This window comes from Lissotriton helveticus, chromosome 6 (genome assembly GCF_964261635.1).
Source record: "Lissotriton helveticus chromosome 6, aLisHel1.1, whole genome shotgun sequence".
NCBI lineage: Eukaryota > Metazoa > Chordata > Amphibia > Caudata > Salamandridae > Lissotriton > Lissotriton helveticus.
The window spans coordinates 151,021,639-151,044,880 of NC_136067.1; the positions used below are offsets into that span (position 1 = coordinate 151,021,639).

General features: G+C 45.3%; 1 protein-coding gene across 2 annotated transcripts in view; it reads left to right on the forward strand.

Moving 5' to 3' along the window:
- TOGARAM2 (TOG array regulator of axonemal microtubules 2) overlaps nt 1–23,242 on the forward strand; it is a 315,487-nt gene that overhangs the window by 78,215 nt on the left and 214,030 nt on the right. For both annotated transcript variants that reach the window (XM_078647517.1, XM_078647518.1), the window contains 2 exons: nt 6,590–6,724; nt 10,451–10,726. In XM_078647517.1, coding sequence (XP_078503643.1) covers nt 6,590–6,724; nt 10,451–10,726 — 411 coding nt within the window. The remainder of the gene's footprint in view (nt 1–6,589; nt 6,725–10,450; nt 10,727–23,242) is intronic.

Consider the following 23,242-nt stretch of genomic DNA (forward strand, 5'->3'; position numbering starts at 1 on the left):
AACAGATCAAATGTTGCTGTATCATGAGGCAGATATCAGGCCTCAATCCCAGCACAAACTTGGATACAAACTGTCCCATATCCTTCGGATCCATCACATCTAATCCACTGTACTGTTTAAAAATCAGCAATAGCCTCTCATAGTACTCATGCACCGTCTCTTTTGGTTCCTGCCTAGTCCGATCTATTTTTACCCAGTCTATGTCCTGTGGTGGTACCTTAGTCTTCAGCCACATGATCGCCTGCTCATACTTTGCCATTACCCTAGGTGACGGCCCGTTTGTGGCTGTATCTCGCTCTGGCTCCGCTGTGGGCCATTCGACACTGACTTTGCATGCTATCCACAAATCACTTGGAACCACAATGTCAAACAGTGTGTTTAAATCAATCCACAGTACTTTTGAGATTTTAACGAACCTCTCTACCTGCTTGTACCATTCCACTGGGCTCTCTCGCAACTTTGGGAAAGTGTTAGTAAAGGCAGCCAGGTCTCCCCTGCTCCAGGGTACATGTACATATCCCCCATGGGCCACCTCCCGCAAGGGGTACCCTTCGGCATGCATTAACCCTCCTCCCGGGGGTGTCCCAATAACACTCCGCCTAACAGTCTTTTTCTTTGACCACCTTTCCTCCCATCTCTCCAAGTTGGACCATGTTCGGATTCCCATGATCAGCTCCCTGATATGGGTCTTTAACCCGATCACCCTCTTTTCTTCCAGGTCTTGATCTGAGTACTGTAACCAATGGCCCCCTTGTAGGGCTTTCGTTTTTGTCAAATCCACCTCATACTTGTTCGCTAATTCTGAGAGTTTCTCATGAGCAGTCCTAGCCTTCCGAGTGACATCCTTTGCCACGAACAATAGCTCATCTGGTTCGTATAATTCAATCCTTTCTAGTAGCAGTGTACCTTCCACAATCTCCTCTACTTCTGATTTTAGTCTCAGCACGTCTAACCTTCTTGCCTTTATTGCCGCTCTCAATGTGCCTTGGCTAGAAGTTTCCTTAGAGTCCCTCCCGCTGCCGTTCTGACTCTCTCTTCTGTTCTCTTCAGGTGTGTTAGGAGGAACCCTTCTACCCTCACAGGTCTCGCAGTCCCACTCCTGCCTGCTGTTTCCAGAGGTGTGGTGGGACGTCCCCCTGCTCCCCACACCTCCGCGTTCCCATTCTTGTCTGCTTTCGCTAGCTGCACAGTGAGAAACCATCCTATTCTCCTCGTTCTCTGACCCAAACATATTCCTCGACCTGTCGCTCTGGGTATCCACAACTGTTTCCCAAGTTCTCAAATCTGGCCTTAACTCCCTCATCGACTTCGGCCTTGGTCCTCTCAGATCCATCGATCCCCTCCAACCCCCTCTGTCTTCCGAAGGGTCTGCCGATGTTACCAAAGGGGTGCTCCGTTCTACAGGTCGAGGTAATGTCTTCCACCCATCTGCCACATGAGTTCTACCATCGCTTGCATTTCTCTCACTCCCCATCTGGGGTGAATTCTCATTATGTGTCTGTTCTGGATTGTACACTGATACTATGGGACCTATGGTAACCGGTACTGTAAGTGCGTCTGGCAGTTTCTGAGAATGGACACCCTCTTCCACCCGTACCTTCTGTACTGTAAATCTTCCCACTACTCTCGTTACCGGTGAGGGTGGAGGTGCCTTTTCTCCCTTATCTGGGGTAAACTTGTCCCCTGAGGTGTCCCATCCGTTCCCCATTGGAACTCCGCCTTCCCCTGTTGGGGCTTCCCAGTGCTTTCTCAATTGTTGCGTTCCCTCTAGCTCTGGATTGTATGGGGGTGGCCTTTCTGACAACAGCCTCTCTATCAGGCTGTCATCTGTCTCGCTGTCTTCATCTTCTGTACTCTTTTTCTGCCCATCCCCTGTACTTTCCAGTAACGGATACAACTTATCTACTGTAATGGTCTGTACCCTCCATCTCTTTTCCATGGCATCCCATCTCGCTTCCTGAACCGCCCTTACCGATCGCTTCACTCTTTCCTGTCTCCTGTCTCTGTTCCTGTCGTGGGCTGCCCTGATCCATGCATTGAGCGCTTCAAACTGTGTTGGTCTGGGCAAAGGTCGCAATGCAGCCATAATTGCTTTCAACTGGTACAACACTTCTAGTCTAAACGTTCCATATTTAGGAAAAGTCAATTCCTCATTTCCATCTGTCATCTTACACCAATTATCAAGCCACAATATGGTATGCAACCCAACGTTCGCTGCCATGTAATAAGCTGGAGTATCCTCGGGTGGAGCCTCCTCCCCGCCCGAGGTTCTATCTTGTTTTCTCCTTTGAAACATTTCCGCAATACTTTAAAACATTTCATGATGAAACCCACAACGTTTCCTTGTTTACAACCCTCGTTTACTTCCTGATGACAATCCACCAATCTCAGCGCGGCTTCACACTAACCGCCCTATCACAGCGCGGCTTCACACCAACCGCCCTATCACAGCACAGCTCCTTCTGACGTCACTCGCCTCCGTTTCGCAGCAGTTCCCCTCCTTTCTCCGATGTCTCGCCGGTCACGCATGCGTCCCAATCATACACTAGAAATGATTACTTCCGATCAAGCAACCACCTCCCTGACTGTACAGCCACAGTCTAACTGTAATTGTCACCTTTCCCGGCAAATGCCTGTCCGCGAGCGAACAGACAATCACCTCAACTGTTCAACATCCGGTAACTTCAGACCAGCGTCCGTTACCCACACACTCCTTCGGGCGATCAATGGTACCTCATGACCCCCTTTCACAACAGTCGACAATTACTTTGGATGTTCGATACACCCAAACCACTTAAACTCTCCTTGAGCTTAAGATTTTCACCGGTTGCGCGCGCTCACAACCTGATCTCCTTTCACACTACAGGCATTCAACTCCGCAAGACATTACAACACAATGACACAACATAACACCGCAATCTAGCAACGGATGACGCTTTTCATACTCACTCTCCTCCGACCTGCTGCTTTCCGCCGCACTGTTACTCTCAGTCAGATTCCATGGAACGCCATCCTCCGTCCGTGGCTCTCTGGACGCTCTTCATGTTCTTCTCTATGGGCCTCGGGGAAATCTCAACCTACCTCTAGATTACCCTTACTCCAGAAGATAAACCATCCTCTGCTACCAACTGAAAAGGCGGGATTTCACTTCTTGAGTCTGCTTATCATTCTCCAGAATCCCATCACAGGTCGACTGGACCTTTTTACCTGCCATAGAGTAAATTTAGGTAATCTAATCACAACTAAACAGTTCAATCTTTAACCACCAATACTTTCCCCAAAGAACCACTGACTAAAGACTGAATTTAAAGGGTTTATTACATAACCAAAAACAACTGAAGATACAGGCACCTCAACAAGAGGTTCAGAAGATAAACAGGTACTAGTACAAACATAATCCTACGGAAAAGTCTCAACCGACTAATGAAAAGAACGAGAATCAATTCCAGAACCATTAAACTAAACAGGATAGCTATAACTTGTGTTCTGGTGCTCATCAGGATAAAAGACATAAATTCAGATTAGTCTGTCCCTACTCTATGCTAGATGACATCCCTACTCTACAATAGCCCAACCTAACCAAAGGTGTCAGCCGTGGAGACTTCCTAAGAAGTTCGCCACCTTCTCTCTTAGACTAAAATTTCCATCACCGCTGCTAAGCTCCTTGCCCATGCGACCGCTCTCTCTAGCTCCTCAGCCATCTGCTCTGCCTCCACCCTCGGGGTACTGTCCCTAATACGAAACCCCACAATGTTGTCGACACGCCTATAGGTACGCCCCTCTAGAAGGTGTTGAGTTCTGTAAAATTCCACATGGCGAGGATCCATCCTTGTCCGTTCAGCCGTCCTTGGGTCTCAGGCTCTTCATCCTTTCAAGTTGCCTCCTTGAATTCCGGGTCTACTCCTCCATGTCTAGGTCTAGAATCCTAACATACACACACAATGGGCCCTTCTACTACACTATCTGCTCTATGAGGCGCCTGCAAAGGAATACACGCAAATAACTTGCAGTCTATGATTATTGCAACATTTCTAAAGGTCACATCTATCAATCCTGTCTACAGCTCAATGTTTAAGCAAGACATTTCTCAACAGGCCTGCACCGTTTCCATTAACTAGGCCTCTGCTTGTGTTATAGGCCCAACGTTTTACATTAACTTGTTCTCTTAGTTCACTAGGCATCAAACCTTAAACAGTAAATGCATCTTCTACTTTAAGCAAATCATATATATATGTAATTCGTTACGTTTCAGATAAAGCAGATCTCAAGTTCTATTGCATTGTTAATCACACATTGCATTAGGAGAAGGTTTCATTTTAAAAGCATCTATATATGTCAGCAAGCATAGATTGCACTTTGTAACGTTGGCTCTGCACATATTCTGATACCAATTCACTTTAGCACTTTTCATACCTTGCATCTAACTATGATTAATAGGCCTCTATATATGCGGGTGCTGACTACTTGTACATATGCTGCACCCCTACAAATTTCACTGTAAATGGCGCTCTCTCAGTTATATAGTCCTTAGGGCTTAGTTCCCACCTGGCTTACATCGATTATAGTCCCAATATTTAAGAAAGGGGACAGGCAGAATTGCATGTGTTATAGGCCAATTTCTTTATTGGACTCCTCTATAAAAATTTTGGGGAGAGTAGTTTTAGATAAATTGCGAATCTGGTCAGAAGAGAATGGGGTGTTAAGGGATTTCCAATTTGGGTTTCAAAGAGGTTTAGGGACTATAGAGCAAGGATTGAATCTGCTCATCTTGCAGCAGAAGTATGTAAGGGTTAAAAAACAATGTCTATACCTCACCTTTGTTGACTTATCGTCAGCTTTTGACTGTGTTTCACACAATAAATTGTGGTCAATTATGACCGAGTTGGGGGTAGACAATGCCATTATATGCTTCTTGCGAGATCTATATTCCGGGGCCAATGCAAGTGTTCGTTTTGGGAAAGATGGTGAATGCACTAGACAATTTGGGATTGGTCGGGGTGTACGCCAAGGGTGTGTTTTAGCTCCATTTTTATTTTTGCTATACATAAATGGCTTGGAGAAACGTCTCGTGCAGGAGGGTAGGGACATGCCTATGGTGGGTGGAAGGCCTGTCCCTACCTTGATGTACGCTGACGATGCCGTTTTGATGGCACGAACCCCAATGGCGTTACAAACCTTGGTTACTTCTTTTAATAGTTTCATGCTTGGCTTAGACTTAAAGATTAACTGTTCAAAAACATTGTCCATGTACTGTGGGCCAAGATCAAACAAGCATTTGAAACCCATTTTTATAAATTCCAATCCCCTGGAAAAGACCTCCACTTTTCCCTATTTGGGAATTCTGTTTCATGAAAGTGGCTCATGGACTAGTGCAATCCAGGCTAGATCTCTGTTGTTTTCCAAAACCATTATGGCCTTACAATGTTCTATGAGAAAACTAGGGAAAAAACCCATAAAAGAGATTTTAACTATTTATAGGGCAACCTGCTTAGCAGTAGCCACCTATGGATCAGGGCTGTGGGGTTACTCAAATATTAGCACAATCCAAATCATGGAAAATAAATTTTTACGCCACATCCTGTCTGTACCTGAAAGTACTGCAACTATGATATGCCATGTTGAATTGGGAGTAATTTATGTTACTGACACGATTAGGATTCAGCCAATCCTTCTTTGGCATAGGGTGTGGACAAATGATGAATGTCTGGTTAATCGGGCTATTTTAAAGGACGTTTTAGCATTAGACAATATCAATGATTCCAACTGGATATGTTATGTCAAGAACTTTTTCAATGAAATAAATTGTGTTCAATACTTTGAGGACCCACCAACTATGGCATACATATCGAGAAGAGATTTGAAAAATTTGTGTATTGCTCATCTCAGGGACAAAAGACATTTAGAGGAGGCAAGAAAAAAGACTGTCTCTGCCCACCAGGATATTCTATGCGGAGAGAAATTACAGCCATACTTGTCTTTATATATGTCTAATCATGAACGTTTCCTCTTAACCCGGTTTAGACTCAATATTGTTTTCAGAGTCTTGTCTTTTCCTGTGATGAATTGCTGGTTGAAAGAATTACCCTTTTGCCCATGTGATGATGTCTCCCCACAGTCTGATATTCATATTTTATTTTTTTGTAAATTTTATACCTTTTCTCGAAAGAAACTTATCATCCCTATTCTCAAAGACTTAAATATACGAAGATGTCGCTTAGCGTTTTTAGAGTGTCAGAAAATGGAAACTGTTTTTATGGTAGCCTCATTGGGTGAATTTTTTAAATCCATTTTTAAATGTCGTAAATCGATTTTAATGAATTAATCTCCTTGCTGCACACATGTATTTTTAAATAATGAACACATGACTCCCGTGTAAACTGTATTTTCTTTATGCTACTTTTATGGTTATTCTTGTCTTTTTAACCGAATAAAGTATTTTGAATCTGAATCTAGTCCAGGATAATGTTTGTTTGTTATATACTCTTTCACAAACTGTTTTATATGTTGGTGAATTCTAAAACTCTTTGATTATGAGCCTGAAGTAAATATGAATAGTTTCTAGAATAATTCTACCATTTTCTTTTTCAAGCCAAATTCAGAGCCCCTGTGGCTGTGTACTGTGGAAGTGTCCCAAAAATGAAGCCAGGATACCACTCCCTGCGGACAGGGAGTATGGACTCCAACTTACAGCTGTGTGGAAATAAATGGATGTCTGCAGATATAGGTAAGTCTGGTGGAAAATGTGATTATGTCAATTTTTAGTATGAAGCAATTACTGAATTGCAATTAGAAGATACGTTTAGCTTAATTCACCAGGAAAAGCACCAAAATAAATTAATATATACAAACAAACAACCTTGACTCACGGTAAAAATAGAGATGTGTTCTATTGTGCTATAGTGATGTGTGTTGGTCTACATTGACATTTTCACACATTTACACACACTTCCTACTTCCCCTCCCTGCCCCACACATATCAAATCATGGCAGTCCCCACTGTGGTGTAGTTATAACTAGGTCAGATTTCCATAGGAAAGGCATTTTTTGTTTTGTTAATAACTTTGGCGCCATTTGACAAATCCAGTAATAACAAATGTGCCACAAAGTTAGAACGTTGCTCAGAGAGGGTGCTTTTTGTGATTTGGTGTAAATCCTTTTAGCTGTTTTCAAGAAAGTAGTGTTTAAAGAGGGGCACGGAGTGCAGAAAAAGTTAGAGATATCTGGATCGTTAGTTGCTCAGGAATGCGGTCTTGCGCTACCGAATTTAAATTTGCTGGCTGCAACATCAGAGAAAATGTTGTGGCTGCCATTACAGGACTTGTGGTACTAAACATAATTCGAAAAATGCTGTGCAAAAGCCATGCACAACAGGAATTTGGCTGCTCTATAACAGTGGAGGGGGAGGACTGCAGGGGATTTGGCTATTTCATGTTAGGTTTTATGTTTTGCTATGATTTATGTTAATTTGTTTTATTCTGTTTTACTTTTACTTAGCATTTGGGTAGTACACAATGCTACAAGGATTTAGTGCTGTTTATATATTTATTTTGCTAGTTATTATTTGCATGGACAAGACCCAAGAAGAGGGACATAGCTCTCTGCTCAGAGGAAACGTACATCAGAGAAACTCAAAAAAGCTCAGCTATTGTTTGGGATACGCTACCATTGAGAGGATCAGAGTAACTCAATCATATTTCTTTCAATTTCTTCATTGATTTTCAAGAAACATATAAAGCAAAACTTGGTCTGGTAGTTCTGTACTTTACCTTATTTTGATTTACAACTGTACCTTTAAAAACATTAATATGGCCCGTTCGACAGAACTATAGACATGGTTGGAGATACATTCTTGGACATTTTCTACACCTTCAACAGTACTCCCATGACAGTACAGAAGTGATAGAAATTGAAAAATAATAATTTGTCGATTAGGGTCTCACAAAAATCCATAGAACATCATTCAAGGACCCCATACCTTGTGAATTGTTTGTTAGCGCAGTCCTAATCCAAATACACTGTTTTTGGACATTATACAACATACACCAATCAGCAGCTTTGCACCGGTGTCTTTATTCAGAGGTCCTGGACTTTCCCATCGTCAGACTAAGTCGTGCCTGGCCATGCCTGGCCACCACCAGTATCACATTTCGGAGAATGTTCTTATACCTGGTGGTGCCTCTTCTCCCCATAGTCCTAATTGTGCCATTTTAACATCAATGTTCAAGGTTGTATCTGTGAGGTCCGAAATGTTCTCATCTAGACACATTGCCATAGAGGCTCTGTTTATAAGAGGGACGGAATTTCCCAACTCCAGTGCAAACTCCTCTTTCAGCACAAGTCAGAGTTCAGAGTTCTGCAGATGTTATCACCCAGTAATTCCTGGGTAGGGAAAAAGTTAGCACCCTTTATTAAATTTCGTCAGGTTTACCCTCCAAGAATTAAACCAAAAGATTAGTGCTTTTACCATGACATGCAGATTTTGGTGTGCTACATTAAAAGTCACATGATTCCACAAAAGCATAGAAAAGGTGTAATTAATTTCACCCAATAAATTCCAAATCCAGAGGAATTGAATTATAAGGGGGATAATAAGCCCTGCCCCATACAGGGTGCAAGGTTCATGTGGCTAACATAATAGTGGCCACAATGTAAAAAAGGGTTCATCAGGCAGATATCGTGTCCGATTGTATCCTCGTATAGTACACATCATCCAAGATTTTGATTAGCACCTAACTAAGGGGCCTATTAGGATGGCGGACGGACCTGCGTCCGTCTGCCATCCCCGAGGTGGAGGGACCGTCCGCAGGGGCAGCGCCGGTCCCTCCGGTGCAATTAGGATGTGACCGCCACCCTGGCGGTCACATCCCGTATCTTTAACCTTGCGGCGGGTGCTGCTTGAAGCAGCACCCGCCGCAAGGTTAAAAATGCATGTTTTACATTTACATGCACAAAGCGGCAGGCACCGCACGGTGCCTGACGCTTTGTGCATGTAAATGCTGGGGGGTACCATAGGTACCCCCGCAGTGCACCTCCCACCCCCGACACCCTGGGGGCCCGCAACGGGCCCCCAAACACCAAAGACCACATGCTTTTCCACAGCGGAAAAGCCGCCGTGGAAAAGCATGTTTCAATGCACATCGTAATTTGGCTGACGGTGTCTTGCAGACACCGCCACCAAATAGCCCTCCACACCCCGCGGATCAGCGGCGGACGGACCTGCCATCCGCCGCTGGTCCCACCGCCATCCTAATCTGGCGGTGGGTGATGTCTGTGGCCGCGGCGGTGAATCCGCATCCTCCAGGCCGGTGGTGGCTTCCGCCGGCCTGGAGGCTGCGGATTCACCGCCATCCTAATCGGCCTCTTAATCCAGAACTAATAGTCAGCGCTCTAGCATACATTCTTGCATCATCCAAGTCTGTCTTATCTATAATTTCCACAAATGGTGCCTTTATCTCCTTTGGTTTCTCCTGGGAAAACAAAGAAATTATTGGTGGATTGCTTGAATTAATTCTAGTCACTCGTAATTCCTTGGGGCACATTCCAGTCCATTGTTTTTCAGCCCACCATGCCACCCCAGCCAGGAACCAGAGATATGCAAATCAGTCTTGCTCTTACTCCAATAGGAACATTCTAGATAGAACACTCAGGCCACGGCCCCTCCGAATACAAGCAATACCAGATCTGTCTCCACCTACTGGGCCTTGTCATTATGGTGCAATCTGAGATCTATGGCACAGTGAGCATGGACCCACGTCTGATAATACCCATTGCACTTAGAGCATCTTACCCAGGAAAACAAAAAAAGGGTTGGGTGGAAAGCTTGAATTAATCTCGGTCATTGGTAATTACTCTGGCCGCATTCTACTCCACAATTTATTTCTCATCAGGCCAACTCAGACAGGACCCAGCCACATGCAAACCAGCCTTGGTCCTGCGCCAGTAGGAACAAATGCGACTTGTCCAGCAGTTCCGGCTACTGCCCAGATTACTTGGTAAAGTGAAGAATAAGATAGGTCACATTTCATTTGCACCGTGGATCTTCATTTTGTTGTGTAAAGACATTTTAATGCAGAATCCCTGTGTGGAGAGAGGAAACCAGGAAGAAAATCCAATGCATCACAGGTCTGGTGTTCTGGGAGCTCCTGAGTTATACCAATACATCATTTTACATTGATGTTCTGTGAAATATTTGTGTTCAGTCTCATATGCACATCCCCTAAGCAGTTTATGATAGTGAAACTGAGTAGATCAAGTTATTGTACACATTAATACATTTTATTGGTGACATATGTGTCTGAAACCACATCATGACTTCTAATACAAAGCAGAGATATATACCTTCAAATGTATCATTCATGGTGTCTTAAGCTTCTTCTTCTGCACTAGTGTATCTATGTCTGGCTATTGTCCTCGTTATTTATCCTAGCTTTTCCATGCCCTTGTTTTTCAGCTTCCTACCAGGCGTCATTAAGTGTTCAGATGAAGCCCGCTCTAAGTGGTGGAATTGGCGACCAGGCTTTTTCTGGTGCAGTTTTGCCTACCAAGAGTCGGGAGACTCGGAACAGTTACCAAAGCCTGGCACTGAGGAGAGAGTTACTTCAGCCCCCAAGCCCACCCTTGAAGGTAGACACGCGGGAGCAGGAGGTGGGCAGCGCAGCCCTGGAAACGGCACGGCTGAAGGACAAAGTGAAAAGGAAGATGTCGGAGGGCCCTGGACTACAGGGAGGTGAGGTGGTGCTCTAGATCCTCAACTGTAAACCTTTCTTGGGATCCCTCACCATTGACCTTTGTGTCTCGAATCAATCCAATATTTTAATGTGTTTAAGTACAAGTTATGTAATTTTGTTGCTTTAATTGAGAACATTATCGGCTTTAGGTTTTTTATTGATGTTGGGTCATCCACTATTTGTTGCTTCGGCTTAACAAGTTTGTGTTGATTGTGGAGACATGTCTCCCTTGGTCTCTGATTTTGTGAGGAAGATATGATTAAGAACTCTTTGGATATTCTGAGGACTGCAGAGTTGACACTACCTTTTCGATCAATACTTTGAAGTCGCTGCTCCCTTATTGAAGGACGCCCGATTTACACACTTTACACTTTGTCTCTGGAGTACTTTAGCTCCTATATATCCTTTGGGTGAATTATAAATGAACATTTGTATACCACAACACCAGCATAGTCTAGCCCATTTGACACTGTTGATTTAAGTCTTTTTTTACTTGATGCAGTCACAGTCAGAGCAGTTGCAGCGTTTCACAAATAGCCACCATTGGATGAAATCTGGAAACAAGCAGAGAAGTGAACCAGAGAGTTGTTGTGCGAGCTGGAATGCCTTGTTAGAGGGGGCAGTATTCGATTGGGTAACTTTTTAGTGGAATGATACAGAAATGTACAGTTACGTTCAACCAATCAAGAGAGGCAGACAAGGTAGGGTGCAATACAATAATTAAGGTGTGGACATGAAGGTTCCCACAGTGAGATGTATCTGGTAGGCTACTTAGGTGTTGCCTAGATAGTGGGAAACAATCCTAGGAGGACATGGAGAGATGAAGGAATATTAGAGACAAAAGATTAGGCTTCATCGGTAAAGGAGGCAAGGTGTGCTACAACTGTACATCCTGCGAGTAAAATTCTCTTTGCTGGTATGATACTCTTTCTGCAATTTTGTGCCTACTTGTGTCTACCCCTGTGTTTCCTCCCTCTGACTCCATGCCCATACCTTCTGCAGTTGGCCCTCTCTTCCACACTCACCCGCCCCGTCTCTTTTCTTCCCCCAGCGTTAGTCATCTGTTCTGCATCCTCTATTCGTTCTCTTCCTGACTTTTCAATTTGTTCAGTTATTAATTCTATTACCTCTCTAACTAAAATCCTTATATGATCAATTCCTTTGGCTCCACAGATTATTGTTCGGTAGAGGTATATAATGAGGCACAAATAAACAATTAGAAAATAGGTCTCAGCATTAAAATCCTCAAAAGAACAAAGAAGGAGTGGAGGTAGAGAGGAGAAACGTTTCCATAATGGACTAGGTTTCAGTAACAGGTACTACAAGGTATGCCCCATTAACATGAACACATATTGAGTGGATCAAGCAGGGGATGGCAGAGACAAGCTGCAGGCATTCCAGCATCTTCGATGGGTGGAGCACAGGCGTTCTCAAGCATCCACCCAAGGTTTCTGACACTAAACCCTATTTACTAAATAACGCAGACAGTGTTTAGCATCAAAAAACGACACCCTTTTGAAGTAGGCACAACGAAGGACAAATGCTTTCATTTCTCCTTCCTTTTCTGACTTTGTATGTGCGCTGCACTGTACAGCAAACATACAAAGAGGTAAAAGGGTTAAAGTCAGTCTGTGCATAATATTTTGTACTGGAAAGGTATCCTTCCAGTACAAAACATATGCTAGACTCACAGAGACACCCTTACACTAAGGCGCAAAGGTGTCTCTGTGGCTCACGGCTGCTGATTTCAGCACCGGAGCTAGGGAAAGGGGAGGTGAGTACCATATTTAAATAAATGTGCCTCTCTCTCTTTCTCACACAGTGCAGTGCAGCATTTGTGGCTGCTGCACTGCGCAGGGTTAGTAGGTGGTAAATCTGGCCCTATGATTAGTATGTTCTGCGGACCACTAGAAAACTTCAGTAGCTCGTACCCTGCACTGTGGCCATCTGATAATAGCTAAAAGAACAACAGCTACAAAGAAAAGTATAATGCATGTGCAAGTGACCTCTGCTACAAGCTATAAAGATCATTGTGTAGACTATGTCAATTAGTACAGTGGTTTGAAGACCCCCGGAGGTCTGTGACGCCTATTCAGGGGTTCGCGATTATTCTACCAAATGAAATAATAAAATTAATCAATTAAAATGAGTAAAGCATATACAAATAAGGAAGCAGCAATGAAAATTTTAGAACTTGTGCTACATTTGATTGTGAATTACACAAAATATCTCGATATTTGAACATGTGTTTTGTGTACACTTGTTTTTGTATTTTTGTGAATTGTTCTGAGGTTCAATTCATAAAAACTGCTTACGTCAGGGGTCTGCGGCTTCCAATAATGACTAAGTGGGGGGTCGCAGAATTCCAATAATGATTCAGAGGGGGTCTATAGAAGTCAAAAGTTTAAGAACCGCTGAATTAGTTAAATAAATATTGATTAATTAATCAATACAAAAATGATAATGTTTCCTTTGAATACAGAGTGCTCTGTGCTCACCTCTAAGCCGCTAGCGCAGTAACTGTTATGTGGGTAAAGTTTAGTCACCGAGATGAGGGCCTTGCTATATAAATTTTTCAACAGAGGGTTATCATTTCCAGTCCTACGAAGGCACATTACCAAATTTAAGAAGCAACTAATAGAACAGTTATTAAGAGTAAAAATATTGGTGCAGAATCCATGTTACTCTCAGGCACCTAACACTCATTTAATGGTAGGTATGTACAACCCTTATTGAAGGTTAAGCAACAATTGTCACAACATGCAGCCTATTGTATTGCAATCAACAACTCATGAAGCCCTCCACAAGGCTCTCACCCCTCTTCTGCCGCATCACCATGCTCCAGAGCATCCTGGACCCCCTCCCACCACCGGACTACATCTCCCGGCAGCCCTGCAGGTGGGGATGGCTCGTTGTCGCATTTTCATACCTCCCAGTGGAAGCTGGCCTGGTCTTGCCGCTTTCGTCTGATCCCTGCTAAGGTACTGCGCCCACCCCAGTCCCTGTGCTGCCTGCCCCTGACCCCGCGCTGCCCGTCCCAGTCCTTGCACTGCCTGCTATCCCTGTCCTGCTGCCCCCTGAACTGTGCCTGCACTGTCTGCTATCCCTGCTCTGCCGCTCTTCCTGCACTGTCCTGTGCTGCTTGCTATCTCTGTGCTGCTGCTCCCCCTCTCCTTGTGCTCCTTGCTATCCATGACTCTGCGCTGCCTATCACAGTACTTGCGCTGCCTGCTATCCCTGCCCCTGCGCTGCTGTCCCCTTGGGCTGCCCCTGCACTACCTGCTGTCCCTGCACTGCCGCTCCCCTTGTACTGCCTGCTGTCCCTGACCCTGCGTTCTCCGTCCCTGCACTGCCTGCTATCCTTGGTCGAGTATGACTCCTAGGTTGCGTGTGTGGTCGGTGGGTGTCGGGGCTGCCCCAGTGCCGTTGGCCACCAGGAGTCGTCCCAGGCTGATGGGTTGGAGCCGAGGATGAGGACCTCCCTCATCCTTGCCCCCCCCCCCCTAGAAATCGACTCTTACCACTACGGAATACTTGGTGACCTCAACTTCACCAAAACGTCCTTCTTCGCATTCTCAACTTCTACATAGATTAACCCAACAACACCAACTCCATCGCCCTCCTAGAGAACCTGACCAACATCTGCCTCATCCAACTGGTCACCACACCCACACACAAAGCAGTGCACACACTAGACCCCACTTTCATCTCCAGCGACGGAATCAAATTCAGCGACACCACAGAACTCACCTGGTCTGACCACACCATTGTTCACTTCACCATCACCGATACCCAGCATACCATCACCAGGCGTCAGATCCCACTGCAGCTGGAGAAAGGACACCGAAACCCAGTGGTCACAGGCCCTTACCACCTCCCAACCCGTGGCCTCAACAGACCTCGATATGGCCCTTACGGACATTGTCGACATTGCTAAGTTAGCATGAGCTTCGCTGCCATAATGCTGCTTTTGCGCATGTTACTACATGACTTTGTTTTTGTAAGACTCTGTTTGTGCCTTTCACATGAGAACGGTCTGCGTTTCGCTTTCTCTGCTAAGTTCCTGAAGTTTAGTCTGAACACATTGTGCAAGGTCGATAAACAATGCCCCTTGTTATTCTGTTATGGTCAGTCCCTAGCACCAGATATAACATGCTAAAGACAGCTGCAATGCTGTAGACTCTTGGTTTGATATTACGGGGTTGCATGTTGTTTTAACACACGTGGAGAACGCCTTTCCATGGAGAAGAGCTATGCTGTTCCTATGATGTAAACCTTACATCCAGGCTTTAAGGTATGGGGTCTGCTGTCAAAAGCCCAGAGATCTTCCTTTATATAAATAAACTTCTTCCAGTCAAGGGGAGGGTGGTTAGATCTTATAGTCCTTTTTTCCACTGTCTTTATATAATGACTTCCCCTCTTTGTACTCTATGGAATTGTAACAATGCTAAGTGTTTTGAGTTTATGCATTTTGCTGCTGGTAGTGGTTCGTATACAGTATTGTAGAGCACGATAGTTAAAATAAAAATGTTGAACTATTACGGTGACTCTGCCAATTCTTATTGTGGACAAGTACGCATGAGCGAGCGAAAGGGTATGTCTTGCTACCGTGATTCCTGAGAGAGTCAGGAATGTTGTGTTCTGGGTTGTCTAATCATTTGTAGCTTCGTGATTTTTGGAGGAGAACGAATGAGACACTATAGCTAGTCGGTTTGGGGATTATGGGTACTAAGGTGATAGGTTGGTACACCCCTTTACACCAAGGTCCTGTTTTCCTGTGCATAGATCTGTGTAGGTACAGAATGCCCGCAACATCTACAAGAATTTCAACTTCCAACCCGCCACCCTCAACCCTAATGTCCTCACCCAACCAGCGAAAATCAGCCAAACCATTACCATCTAGTCTCCGCTCGCCGCCCTGACCACCTCAGCTATCATGTCTTCCATCGACTCCAGGGCGCCCACCGACCCCTGCCCCCACCACCTCTACAACCTTGCAATAAACTCAATCAGCACTCAACTCACCAGCATGCGCAACACCTCCTATCTCCACAGTAACATTTTCGGACAGATGGAAACACGCAGACGTCAGACCCCTCCTAAAAAAAGCCTCCGCCAACCCCAGCGAACTCATAAATTATTGTCCAATCCCTGCTCCCCATCTGGCAAGAGTGCTTGAGAAAGCCATCAACTAGCAGCTCACTGAATTCCTGGAACAAAACCACCAACTGGATGCATCACAATTAGGATTCCATGCCAACCACAGCATTGAGACCGCTCTGAATGCCGCCACAGAACACTCCTTGAATGAGGAGAAATTGTGAATCTGATCCTTCTCAACCTCTGCTCGGCGTTCGACACTGTCTCCCACAAAACCCTCATCAACAGACTCTTCAACATAGGCATACATCAAGACGCCATCAAGTGGATTGCCTCCTTCCTTACAGGACACACACTGAACATCCGACAGCCTCCCTTCACCAAAGACATCATATGTGGCATACCACAAGGATCATCCCTCAGTCCCACCCTGTTCAAAATCTACACGACCCATCTCGCAGACACATCAGATCCCATGGACTCAACATAATCTCCTATTCAGATGACATTCAAATAATCCTCTCGCTCACCGAGGACCCCTCCAACACCAAAACCAACTTCTTCAATGCCATGACGAACGTAGCCAAATGGATGAGAGACAGCTGTCTCCAACTGAACTCCGACAAAACTGAAGTACTGATCTTCAGGAAGAACACCTTCGCTTGGGACCACAGCTGGTGGCCTGCAGAACTCGGACCTACACCCACACTCACACCGACCGACCATGCACGCAACCTTGGCATCATCCTCGACAGGCAACTGACAATAAAATGACAAGTAAATGCAGTCGTCTCCTCTTGCTTCCACACACTTTGCATGTTCTTCAGAAGCTTCTGATGGATCCCAACCAACACCAGAAAGATGGTCACTCAGGCCCTCGTCGCCAGCTGCCTCAGCTACAGCAATGCCCTCTACGCCGGCATCTCCACCCAGCTCCTTAGAAGACTCCAGATCATACAAAATGCTGCAGCCAGAATCATCCTGGACCACCCCAAACGAACCCACATTGCCCCCTACCTGAGAGACCTCCACTGGCTCCCCATCCAGAAGAGATGCCAGTTCAAAGTCCTCACACGCCTACAAATCCCTACACGACCTAGGACCTGCCTACATCAACCATCAACTGAATTTCCACCAAACCTCAAGACACCTGTGCTCCTTTTCACTCGCCCTCACACAAAACCCCTGGATCTGTCGCAGCCTCAAAAAGAGACACAAGACCTGGCTTTTCGACTGAGACACAGCACCCAGAAACCCCTTGGGGTGGCAGTGTTGCGCTTTAAAAATGCTGTTTGATTGATTTGATTAATGATGTAGCCATTAAAATGAATCGATATTCCTAGTTTTAGAACATACACAGTCAAAATTGATTGACAAGTACAAACAACACCAAAATATTGTGCTGCTGACATAACTCAAAAATAGAAACATAAAATGTGTTAAATCAAAGACACCAGAAGTGGAATAATTACAGTTTAGTAGAAATACTGTGTTTCCATGTCAATAAAGAAACAAGCTCTTCAGGTGCTGTTTCTTCAAGAATTACTTCTACATACTCTTATATCCTTCAACAGACTTCCCAGAAACAAAGAGGACAATAAGACATCTTAAGCACTACAGTCATGAATACCACCACTCTTCCCAATCCTTGGGAATTTTTACTACTCAAGCAATAAAGGGTTGCTTGCTTACCAGTGTTACTCTTCTCATGTACAGAACCTCTACATACCAGCAACCGAGGTGCAGTATCCTTCATCTTGTGTTTATGGCATTCTTGTTTAAACTATTTTTTGTTTTCCCTGGATTTCATTTAGAGCATTGGGATCATTTTTTTAAAAATAACCTCATCAAGTTTTTTTTACACATGACCCTTCTCAGGCCTGTGAGAGGCAGAGACCCGTAAGGCTGGGTGCTGCTCGTTTTCCAACATCTTCGCTTTTGCTATCAAATGATCTTTAAGGGAAAGTGTTACATAATAATACACCTAGTGATAATTTTTTGGTTGGAAAATCCACACATTCACTATCCCAGTCTCATTACCCTAGATTTCCCGCGCTAATTGGTTTCCGCCTGCCATTTCGCCTCATAAGTCAAGACTAGAAGCGCAGTTTGAGACAACAGTTTAATGTAATCATTGGTCAAAGTGGCACATTTCAATCCTTGTCATTGAATCACAGTCCTTATCATAATGAAATATTAGAAGAGAAATAAAAGTGTAATATAAGATTACTTTTCAAAATAGGGTGACGAGAATAACTAATCCGGACATGTGATTGGAGCCTCTTGTTCAGGACAGGTAAATTCAGGCAGTACAGAAAATGTGACTGCAATCAGAAATAGCACCAAAGCTGGCCATCCTTTAAGTCAGGTCCTAATTGCAGGTGGTTGTTGAGAGATTATGACTAAAATCCCCTTTGGGCTGGACTGTTACCATAAGGAGGAGGGTCAAGACTGATTTGCATATGGCTTGGTCCAAACTGGTGGGCAAAAGAACTATGGATTGGGATGCGGCCAGATGGATTGATAGTATCTGAGATACATTCAGGCGTTCCATTCATCACTTTGTTGTTTTTGCATTTGACGCCCTAAGTGTGCCGGGTATGCCCAGATGTGGGCATACCCGGACTCACTGTGCCACTGAAACCAAGATATACCTGGCTGAAGAGCCCTAACTAGGATGAAATCAGTCCTAGGTTGCTTGTGTTCTGGTTCAGGGAGGACCTGACCTGGCAGTTTGGGCTGGACTGTTCCCATAAGGAGCAGGGTCAAGACTGATTTGCATGTGGCTGGTTTCAAACTGAGGTGGCATAGTTGGTGAAAAATTATGAATTGGGATGCGGCCCTGAGTGATTGCCAGTGGCTAAGATTAATTCAAGCATTCAATCCATCACTTTGTTGTTTTTTGTAAGTGATCTAACAACGTGAACAGGCTAGACAACATTAGCTATTTTCTTTACATCTGGTATATGTAGATCGTGATATGAGACTTGTATTCAGCATTTTAATCCTTCCTGGATGAGGAATAGCAATTTCCACAACATTTCTTTTGGTGGGAGGGATTGGAAATGCTTCATTTATTAACCCTTGTTTATACAATCCACGTTTCTAATCACAGAATTAGAATTGAAACCCAGATACTTTTTTTGACAAGAATTAGAAGAGGGGTGGTTACTTAGGGTATGCAAGTCTACTAATTTATACACCTTAATCACATTTTCAACTTTTAACTATCTTGTTTAGTTAAGCCTTGTTGAAGTGTTATAAATCACTTATCTAGTTGACAATTTCAGTTGCCCTTCTTCATTACTCTTCCTGTTTTAGTTTTTTTCCCAATGCCCTCATTTTGAGCTTCCGCCCTCATAGCTGTAAAGTTGGTAGGTGACCATTCTCCGGCAAGGTAACTTCAATGGATTTTAGAAGATCTGATTTCCTGGATATAAACTATGTCGTAAAATCACTTTTAAGAGTTTGTAGCATGCCTTGAAGGTACAGTACCGTATCCAAAAATAGGTGAACAGGGGAGGAGCCTAGCTCGCGACCGAGATGGCCGCGCTTTAGCTCGGCTCCGTTCGCCCGCCTGTGTTTTTCGCATTTATCCTGCATTTATCCTGCCCCGGGAAGCCCTCCTTGCTGTGTGGTACTACTACGACGCACTGCAGGCACTTACCGCTTGTTCCGGTTGTCCTGGCTGCTGTGGGTCCGGTGCGGTGCCCCCGACCATTCCCGGGACTCGAGAGCGGACTGGCCTGGTTCTTCGTCCCGGCTCCTGGGCCGGATGCAGCCTGCGGGCTTGCCCTTCGGGGCGCACTTGAGGTGATCAGAGGGCCGCTGTTCGTGTGACCCGGAGGTTCCTGGCTGAGAGACTCCTGTGTGGCGGCGGCCTTGGATGGTGACGCTGCCCTTCATTATTGGGGTTCCTCGTGTGTTCAGCTTCCTCCCCCTTTGTTCTCCGGTCCGGCCATCTTGTTCTTTGCCGCCCGGACTCGGAGATCGGGACTGGCGACATTGGGGCGCCGGCGAATCCCCTTCTTCTGGTGGCCCCCCTTCCTGTCCGGGGTGTTCTTCTGCCTGTCGGCGGGACTTCATCTGCTTGACTGCCGCCCCGGCGGAGGTTGTTGGCCGCGCGGCCTGTTCGGGCTCTCAAGATGGCGACCAACCCCATTTGTTTGGGCCGGGCCCGGACGAGCACTGGGGGCCCGCCGCAGGGCCCGGGTGTCGGATACTGTGAAGGTTTTCCTGCACTTAAGGGGATCTTCAACATCCTGCTATCCTGGCGGCTCTCGGTGGCCGCGCCACTCCTGGCTCCGGAGACGGTTCCTCACTGCGGGCCTCCCGGGCCCCCACGACCGGATGAGGCATTGATATCGCGGGGTGTGGCTGGTACTCTCCTGGCGGACTCGGTCCCGGCTGCCGCCCCGGAGGTGCGTAACCTGATGGCGCCTTCTCCTCCTGTGCTGCCTCCTCTGCCCTTGGCCCGGGAGCTGGATTTTGTTTTGCCGGACTTTCATGATTCTCCTGGTCCCTCTCAATCACCACCGCCCGATGACGTCTCCTGTGCCGGCCCGGATGGGTCGGTTTTTATGGATATATCCTTGGAACTGTGCCTGCATCGTTTGCTACAATCTGTGATTTTCCTGGATCTTCCGTGCTATTCTTCCTGTGACTTTTTTGGACTGCCGTTGGACTCTCCTGCTGCCTGCCTTCTGTTCTTTCTGGCAGGGTCCTCGTTGGATCGGACCCTTATTGCTTTGGATAAAAAGGGTCAGGGCTGATGAAAACTAACTCTTATATGCGGTAGCTCATGAACGGCTTGGATGATCTTTGTGTCCTGATATGGTTCTGTGTATCTGGTTAGTGCTCCTGGACTTTGGCCTGATATTCTTTGGCTTCCCGAGGACTTGGACCTTAAACCCGGGCGGGTGGATGGGTGCGTTTACTCCTGTCTTTGGCCCTCCTCCGTGTGTATGTTTGTATGTCTTTACTCCCTTCTTTCCTTCCCCTCCTTCCCCCCCCCCTTTTTTTGTCTTTTAATTCCAACTTTTCTTGCTTCACTATATTTCGGGTTCTACTTAGGGCGACAGGCACGCTGCGGGGGGGTTAGGCCGTAGCCTTCTGCAGGGGTGCAGGGTGGGCTTAAGGGTGGGTGGGGGGGTCTGTTTGTGTCGGGGGGTCTTTTTCCCCCCTTATTTTCCCCTTTTTTGTTCTATGGCTCTTGTGTATTCACTTTTTCGGGACTCTGTCACCTCGTGTCTCCCCCGGGGGTTTTCTGTCCTTCTTCTGGTGTGTGGCTGATTGTGGTTCGCTGCCTATTCTGGTATCGTGTTTCTGTTACATCACATGCCGGTTTTATTGTCCTGTTTTTCCCCCTGGGGGTGCATGATCTGGCGAGTGTTCCTTTTGTTGTCTTTTTCTCCCTCTTTCCCTTTCTCCTTTATGGAGGTTCCCTTTTTCCGTTGGGGTGCGTATTGCGTAGTCTTTGTGATGGGGCTTTTTGACCACGTCTTCTTTGTTCGGGTAGGGGCGGAGGTGAGTGAGCTCGATTGACTGTTGCCACTGTCGCTATTTGATGGTCTGATTCTGTTTCTGTCCTTTGCTAGATTTGATTATATGCTTTCATTTTCTTACGTTGTGTCTATAAAATGGCGGCTTGCCACGGTCCCTCCCTTGTACTCTCATATACGGCCCGTTATTTCTTTGGTCCCCTCCCCGTGCTAGAAAATTAACCTTTATTATCCTGCTCTTGCTGAACGCTCGATGGTTTTTATTGCTTCACCAGTGCTCCTGATGTTATATCCTGTGCAGAACTTCTTTTTGTATGCTGGTTATTTACCATTCTGTTCTGGCCGGCCCGTGTGGTTGTAGGCCAGTATTTGTGAGCTTTCGTTGTTCAATAAAGGTTTTAAAAAAAAAAAAAAAAAAATAGGTGAACAATTGCATTTTAAATATTGACGGTGGGGCTTCCTCAAATCGACCATGCTGCTGAACTTTCCTCGATACATATCTATTGAAATCACATAGGAACCAAGTGTCTTCAGCAGTTCGACTTGTATTTACAACTTCTCAGGATGCAATTAAAGGTTTAAACCATACTTTTCAAAGTCCTTTGCATAAAAAGCTTCAAGGTATCCAAGATTTCAGCAGCAAACTCTGTAAATTTGACATCTCAGCATACTGTAAGACGCAGCTTTGTTGCTAATACACCTATAGGCGCTATGCAATGTTCCCAGGAATCTTCAACATACCAGTCTCAACTTTCTCTCTCATATTATCACTTTTTACAAACCACCCCAATCTGTATGTTCAGGTTATCTTACTCTTGCAATAGCACTGCCTTTTAAGAAATTCAAGCGCAGCGGAAGAGGTTTGAGAGTTTTGGGTCCTCATCTCTGGAACTGGATTTCCATCACCTACGTCTAATTGATTACATTCTTACAATCAGGAAGCCGTTATAAATCCATTTATTCTGCTATCAGTCTGCTTCACTGTTCCCTCCTCTTCTCTCTCTAACCCATTTGCATTGTTCTTGATCTGTATGGTCCAAGTGCCAAGATGCCATTGCTGAGATTTATAAATAAAAAACATTTTGGGTTTCACATTTCTTCTTAGGAGCTGACTCCCTTGCTCATTGTTCTGTTAAAGAGATAGTGGCTGCTGTTGGTGATGGACTTTGTTTTGTTCCAGATATAAGGTCACCAGAATCATGACTGAGTTCTCAAACATCTTCAAAGTGGAGTTTACACACAGCACATCCTTAAGAACTCCCTCATTACAGCTTGTGCATGTGGGATACAAAGTTACAGGATCTGAGGACGTGAGATACTATCTAAATTCTAGGATCAAAAATCTGAAAGTCACAGTGAACCTGACCTCTGGTCATCAAGAAGGGCCAGGCTGGAACACTGAAGAAGATTCACCTCCAAGATTCTCTTTTTGTACTTGGTTGGACTGTCTTTTTTTTTTTTGTAAACCCACACTCAAAGCCTAACATCTCATCTCAATTATTACCACTTCTGTCTTTCCTCTCTTACTGCCCTCGAGCCACATTCCGGTGTTAACCAGCTCTGCGCAGTTCCTTTTTTCTCATAGTGTACCTCACAAACAAGACATTATTTTAAAAACATTTCTTACTCTTCTGTTCATGTAACCAGAACTACAGAGCTTCCTGTCCCCGGCCTTCTCGCTATCTGTCCAGGCAGCAAAATAGCACAATAGCACGATGGTGATGCTCTTAGTACCCTTTGCGGGCTACATGCTTGTCGGCGTTCCTACACTGCTGGACAGCTCTGGAGAGCACTGGAATCTTAAAGATTTGTTCTACCCTGGAAAACAAGCTTAGGGCAGAGTGCTCCTCCCTCCTAAAGGCTCATTCATGACCATCTGTCTCTATGAGTAAGCGGGACCATCTCGCTGGAAGG